The 7070-nt window shown below is 44.0% G+C and overlaps 1 protein-coding gene across 1 annotated transcript; it reads right to left on the bottom strand.

The window, feature by feature from the left end:
* Positions 1-5598: 5598 nt before the first annotated feature.
* LOC136154664 (melanoma-associated antigen 10-like) lies at positions 5599-6663 on the bottom strand. Its single transcript, XM_065916856.1, has one exon. The coding sequence runs from the start codon at positions 6661-6663 to the stop codon at positions 5599-5601; it is 1065 nt and encodes a 354-aa protein (XP_065772928.1).
* Positions 6664-7070: the final 407 nt, after the last annotated feature.

Below are 7070 nucleotides of genomic sequence, written 5' to 3'. Positions count from 1 at the left end.
AAGGCTTAACTATTGTGTTTGGCTTTTTGCTTTAAGTCAGCTACTCTACCACCTTAGCTCTCCAGCTCAGCTGAGCTCCTGACAAATGGCAGTTGTTTCTAATCTATAATTTTGACCTTAGAACCTTCCATCCTTTCCTGTGGAAATTTGCTTTTATCCAGGACCTCTCAGTGCACACCAGGACCCAGGAGAAATGAGCAGTGACCCCCCAAGAGACTGACCCCGACTTGCCCGAGAATGTCCAGGAGTCTCTGGTGGAGGTGTGGATTGGCGGTGGCCTGCTGCAGGGTCAGGTGCACTGAGTGCAGCAGTGCATGCATGGGACCTTCTGAAGGAGTTCACCATTATCTTCATTGCCTCCACCATAGTTTGTCCTCAGGTAAATAACAGGGAGGGAACACAGACCCACCCATCAACAGAATATTGGATTAAAGATGTACTGAGCATGGCCCCCAATCAGAACAAGACCCAGTTTCCCCCTCAGTCAGTCTCTCCCACCAGGATGCTTCCATAAGCCTCTCATCTTTCTCCACCAGAGGGCAGACAGAATGAAAACCACAATCAGAAAACTAACCAGTCTGATCACATGGATGACAGCCTTGTCTAACTCAATGAAACTTCGAGCCATGCTGTGTAGGCCACCCAAGATGGACAGGTCATGGTGGAGAGCTCTGACAAAACATGGTCCATTGGAGAAGGGAATGGCCAACCACTTCAGTATTCTTACCTTGAGAAACCCATGAACAGTATGAAAAGGCAAAAAGATAGGACACTAAAAAGATAGGACACTGAAAGATGAACTCCCCAGGTTGGTGGGTGTCCAATATGCTACTGGAGAGCAGTGGAGAACTAACTCCAAAACGACTGAAGAGATGAAGCCAAAGAAAAATGACACCCGGTTGTGGATATGACTGGTGATAGAAGTAAAGTCTGATGCTGTAAAGAGCAATATTGCATAGGAACCTGGAATCCATGGAACCCGGTCCATGAATCAAGGCAAATTGGAAATGGTCAAACAGGAGATGGCAAGAGTGAACATTGATATTTAAGGAATCAGTGAACTAAAATGGACTGGAAAGGGTGAATGAACTCAGATGACAATTATATCTACTACTGTGGGCAAGAACCCCTTAGAAGAAATGCAGTAGCCATCATAGTCAATAAAAGAGTTCAAAATGCAGTACTTGGATGAAATCTCAAAAACGACAGAATGATCTCTGTACATTTCCAAGACAAACCATTCAATATCACAGTTATCCAAGTCTATGTCCCAATCAGTAATGCTGAAGAAGCTGAAGTTTAATGGTTCTATGAAGACCTAAAAGACCTTCTAGAACTAACACCCTGAAACCATCTCCTTTTCATTACAGGGGACAGGAATGCAAAAGGAGGAAGTCAAGAAATACTTGGAGTAATTGGCACATTTGGCCTTGGAATACAGAATGAAGCAGGGCAAAGGCTAATAGAGTTTTGCCATGAGAACACACAGGCCATAGCAAACACCATCCTCCAACAACACAAGGGAAGACTCTACACATGGACATCACCAGATGGTCAATACAAAAATCAGACAAATTATATTCATTGCAGTCAAGGATGGAGAAGCCCTATACAGTCAGCAAAAACAAGACTGAGAGCTGACTATGGCTCAGCTCCTGAACTCCTTATTTCCAAATTCAGACTTAAATTGAAGAAAGTAGGGGAACAAAACTAGACCATTCAGGTATGACCTAAATCAAATCCCTTATGATTATACAGTGGGCATGAGAAATTGATTCAAGGGATTAGATCTGATAGACAGAGTGCCTGAAGAACTATGGACGAAGGTTTGTGATATTGTACAGCAGGCAGGCCTCAAGACCATCCCCAAGAAAAATAAATGCAGAAAGGCAAAATGACTGTCTGAGGAGGCCTTACAAATAGCTGTGAAAATAAAAGTGAAAGGCAAAGGAGCAAAGGAAATATATTCCCATTTGAATGCAGAGTTCCAAAGAATAGCAAGGAGAGATAAGAAAGCCTTCCTCAGTGATCAGTGCAAAGACATATAGGAAGACATTAGAATGGGAAAGACTAGATATCTTTTCAGGAAAAATGATACCAAGGGGGCATTTCATGCAAAGATGGGCACAATAAAGGACATAAATGTTATGGGCCTGTCAGAAACAGAAAATATTAAGAAGAGGGAGCAAGAATATATAGAACTATACAAAAAAAGATCTTCACGACCCAGATAATCACAATGGTGTGATCACTCACCTAGAGCCAGACATCCTGGAATGTGAAGTCAGGTGGGCCTTAGAAAGCATCACTACGAACAAAGCTAGTGGATGTGATGGAATTCCAGTTGAGCTACTTCAAATCCTGAAAGATGATGTTGTGAAAGTGCTGCACTCAATATGCCAGCAAATTTGGAAAACTCAGCAGTGGCCACAGGACTGGAAAAGGTCAGTTTTCATTCCAATCCCTAAAAAGGCAATCTCAAAGAATGCTCAAACTACCGCACAATTGCACTCATCTCACACGCTAGTAAAGTAATGCTCAAAATTCTCTAAGCCAGGCTTCAACAGTACATGAACTGTGAACTTCCAGATATTCAAGCTGGATATAAAAAAGGCAAAGGAATCACAGGTCAAATTGCCAACATCTGTTGGATTATAGAAAAAGCAAGAGAGTTCCAGAAAACCATCTACTTCTACAATATTGACTATGCCAAAGCCTTCAACAGTGTGGATCACAACAAACTATGGAAAATTCTTAAAGAGATGAGAGTACCAGACCACCTGACCTGCCTCTTGAGAAATCTGTATGCAGGTCAGGAAGCAACAGTTAGAACTGGACATGTAACAGTAGACTGGTTCCAAATCTGGAAAGGAGTACATCAAGGTTGTATATTGTCACAATGCTTATTTAATTTATATGCAGAATACATCATGAGAAATGCTGGACTGGATGAAGCACAAGCTGGAATAAAGATTGCTGGGAGAAATATCAATAACCTCAGATATACAGATGATACCACCCTTATGGCAGAAAGAGAAGAACCAAAAATTCTCTTGATGAAAGTCAAAGAGGAGAGTGAAAACCTGGATTAAAACTCAACATTGAGCAAAATAAGGTCATAGCATCTGGTCCCATCACTTCATGGCATAGAGATGGAGAAACAGTGACAGACTATTTTGGGGGGGCTCCAAAATCACTGCAGTTGGTGACTAGAGCCATGAAATTAAAAGATGCTTGTTCATTTCAAGAAAAGTTATGACCAACCTAGACAGCATATTAAAAAGCAGAGACATTACTTTGCCAACAAAGTCCCATCTAGTCAAAGCTATGGTTTTTCCAGTAGTCATGTATGGATGTGAGAGTTGGACTATAACGAAAGTTGAGCACCGAAGAATTGATGCTTTTGAGCTGTAGTGTTGGAGAAGACTCTCGAGAGTCCCTTGGACAGATAAGAGATCCAACCAGTCCATCCTAAAGGAAATCACTCCTGAATATTCATTGGAAGGACTGATGCTGAAGCTGAAACTCCAATACTTTGGCCACCTGATGTGAAAAATTGACTCTTTTAAAAAGACCCTGATGCTGGGAAAGATTGAGGGCAGGAGGAGAAGGGGATGACAGAGGATGAGATGGGTGGATTTCATCACTGATTCAATTGACATGAGTTTGAGTAAGCTCTGGCAGTTGATGATGGACAGGGAGGCCTGGCATGCTGCAGTCCATGGGGTCACAAAGAGTTGGACACAACTGAGTGACTGAACTGAACACCTGTCAGAATATGTAGTGCTCTAAGACATCAGAGACCAAATAAGTCAAATATGCTGCTTTGTATAAAAAATTCCATAAAATTTCCTTTGGATAATATGCAATTTAGTTTAGGTGTGGGTTAGTCTTCCCCAGATGAATTCCACTCAGAGGTCCTAGAATTCAAGTCAAAGACTAAGTCTTTGTTTCCATCCCAGCTGTTCTCCCATCCAAAAATGGTATCTCATTCATTTTCCCCTGATCAAAAATCTAGTTCTTGTTTAGATTTGGCAACAGTGCACTCAGGATAACCTAATTACATTGTTACCTTAATGTATAAGTCTCTGTGTCTCTCAGGCCAGGGAAAAGTATGCCAATCTAGCAACTTCTTGGTATTCTACTTGTCAGGAAATATTTGCTGATGATATGTGTAGAACACCTAGTTTGTGCACTGGGTTTTTACAAGAGTTCAGGACGCTTTTCATACTTGCTTGGGTAGGAATTGCTCTCTGATTTATCCAGGATCCAAAAGGAACTTCTAAGAACCCTTTTCCATTCCAGACTTTTCTCTCAATTGTGCTTGTGCTTAGTCACTCAATCGTGACTGACTCTTTTTGACTCCATGGACTGAATAGCCTTCCAGGCTCCTCTGTCCATGGGGATTATCCAGGCCAGAATACAGGAGTGGGTTACCATACCCTCCTCCAGGGGTTCTTCCTGACCCAGGGATGGAATCCAGGTCTCCCACATTGTAGATGAATTCTGTACCATCTGAGCCACCAGGGAAACCCTCTATCAATTGTGAGACACAGCTTTTGAGAGTTAGGCCCCTGCCACCACCCAGCATAACTGAAAATGAACCCCCACAGAACCAACTGCAGTTTCCTAAAGCCTCAAGCCATCTTGGCTCAGGGCACTTACACTTTACTGCTCTCCCCTGGAACCCCACCTTCTCATCTGTTCTTTTACCCTGTTGCCTCCTAGAGGATGTCTCACCATCTCTTCATCTGATTGCTGCTCCTAGACCCTGCTGATCTCTGGGAGGGATGTGTCCTACTTAGGCTAGGATCACCATCTCTAACACAGGGCTTTCCATCAATTCATGTTTGGCAAATAAATGAATCAGTTAGAAAGATTTAAGATTTACTTTCTCTCATGTTCTTGAATAAGCCAAGCATATCCAGATATGTATCATTTAATAAAAACTACAGAGGAAAAGAGATAGGTGAACCTAATTAGCCAGCCTTTATACTTTTCATGTATTCCTGCATGCATGCATGCTAAGTGCTTCAGTTGTTTCTGACTCTCTGCAACCCCACAGACTGTAGAACACCAGGCTCCTCTGTCCATGGAATTCCCCAGGCAAGAACACTGGAGTGGGTTGCCATTTCCTTCTCCAGAGATCTTCCTGATTCAGGGATTGAACGCACCATCTGCTGTGGTTCTGCACTGCAAGCAGGTTCTTTACCACTGAGCCACTGGGGAAGCCCCTTCGTCCTTAACTTTTCTGCTGGGTTCTTTCACATTTCCAAGCAATTCCTATTCTAATGTCTTGTTTCAGATCACAGGGAAAGATGGGTTTCTCAATGTGTTTGCAAAATTGTGAAACTCTTATATGTGATAAATGGCTATAACTGTGTGATCATTGTCACTCATAAGCTTAGATTCTGGAGCTAATTAAACTTTATTAAACAATATTTGGGGGAAAAACAAGCAATAAAAAAGTTAAATGTCCAAATCACCCATATACAATAGAAACATGAAAATGCTAATAGACTGTTCCACCCTAGCCCTCCATTACATGAAACACAGACTGTTGTCTTCAGATGAAGACTGAAGAAACTGCTTTGGACTTCACTCAGGGCAGAAGAGGTTGCTAGACATGACACTGGAATTTTCATTGGCCATGGCAGTAGTATCATCCCCAGGGATAGTTCTGGCCTGGGCTCTCTCATCTCTCAAAGCTTCCTCATACCAGAATAAGAAGGACGTGGGGTCAGTCCCACTGATCTTAGCAAAAAACTCCAGGACTTTCATCTTACTAGTTTCAGCATAGGCCCTTGGACCCCATAGGAATTCATAACGTGGAGGATCACTGTGAGGCACCTGTCGATACTGTAGATATTGTTCCTCCACCAAATCTTTGGTGATGAGTTTCCTGGGCTCCCCGTAGATGAAATCCTCCTGCCCAGCATACATCCCCATGGTATTCAATAATTTCCAGATTTTCTCCTCAGGGACACAGTTGCCCTCCATGAAGATCATACCCAGGATAAGTATCAGGAAGCCAGTCTTGGGCATTCTCCCATCATTACTCAGCATCCCGTCATAGGTGAGGTTGAGTGTTTTGACAAGCTCATAGGAGTGTCTCGTGGGGTCCACTTCTTTCACTTCAATGCCAAAGACAACCTCCATGCACTCACAGACTTTGCTGAAGATATCAGGGAAGTTGTCCTTGTGTTCTCTGATGACACTCTTCAGCATTTCTGCTTTTGTGGTGGGTTCCTTTGTTACATATTTGACACACAGGAACTGCACCAGTTCAGCCACCTTGTTGTTTAGCTCATCACCAAGCAAGGACTCAGGATCTGGTGGAGTCTGGGAGGTGCTGGGCTCCTCCTCCTCTTGGCTTCTGGAATTTTCATCAGATTGACTCAGTGGAGTGGCTGAGGTGGTAGTGGGTGAGAAGCAGGCTCCCTGAGAACTCTGGACAGCAGTCAGTGCCCCAGTGGCAGGTACCTCCTCTGTGGTTCCAGGGATCAATGGGGTGAGGGAAGAGGAGATGGTAGATTTGGAGCAGGAAGTAGCCTCTTCCTTCTGAGCCATGGGAGCCTGCACACATTCTAGGCCCTGTGCCTCTTTTGGGGCCTGAAGGTCTTCCTCAAGCTTGCAGCACTCACTCTTCTGACCCAGAGACATGATGGCTGGTATTGGAGGTGGCCAGAAGGACAGTGGGACCCTGGGGGAGCAAGAGAGATGGTCAATGGTCTCAGCTGAGAAAATCTCCCCACCCAGGATGGCTCTGACAAAGGAAGCTTACAGGTTTCCTCTTTAAGGGGAACTCCCAGGTGTCACGGGCTCCTGTTCTGGTCGGCCTAAGAATGAAAGAAGCGAGATAATTCCTCAGGGTGGAGCCCAAGGATTCCAGGGCTGAGAGTAGGCCAGGTGGGGTCAGGCACTGTGGATTCTCTGTTTTGGGTTGGACAGGGCCTTGGGAGACATTCAGGGTGTGCACCTCATTTTGACTACTGCTTCTGCCCAGGCCTTCTCCCATATGCTGACCTGAGAACTCAGGCCTCAGACCACAGCTGTCACCTCCCAGATCC

Source organism: Muntiacus reevesi, chromosome X (assembly GCF_963930625.1).
Source record: "Muntiacus reevesi chromosome X, mMunRee1.1, whole genome shotgun sequence".
Taxonomy (NCBI): domain Eukaryota; kingdom Metazoa; phylum Chordata; class Mammalia; order Artiodactyla; family Cervidae; genus Muntiacus; species Muntiacus reevesi.
Note: the sequence above shows the minus strand (reverse complement) of the source record. Positions and strands in the feature narration are given on the sequence as shown.

Coding starts and splice junctions, on each gene's coding strand:
- LOC136154664 (XM_065916856.1), bottom strand. CDS start 6,663: ATGTCTCTGGGTCAGAAGAGTGAGTGCTGCAAGCTTGAGGAAGACCTT.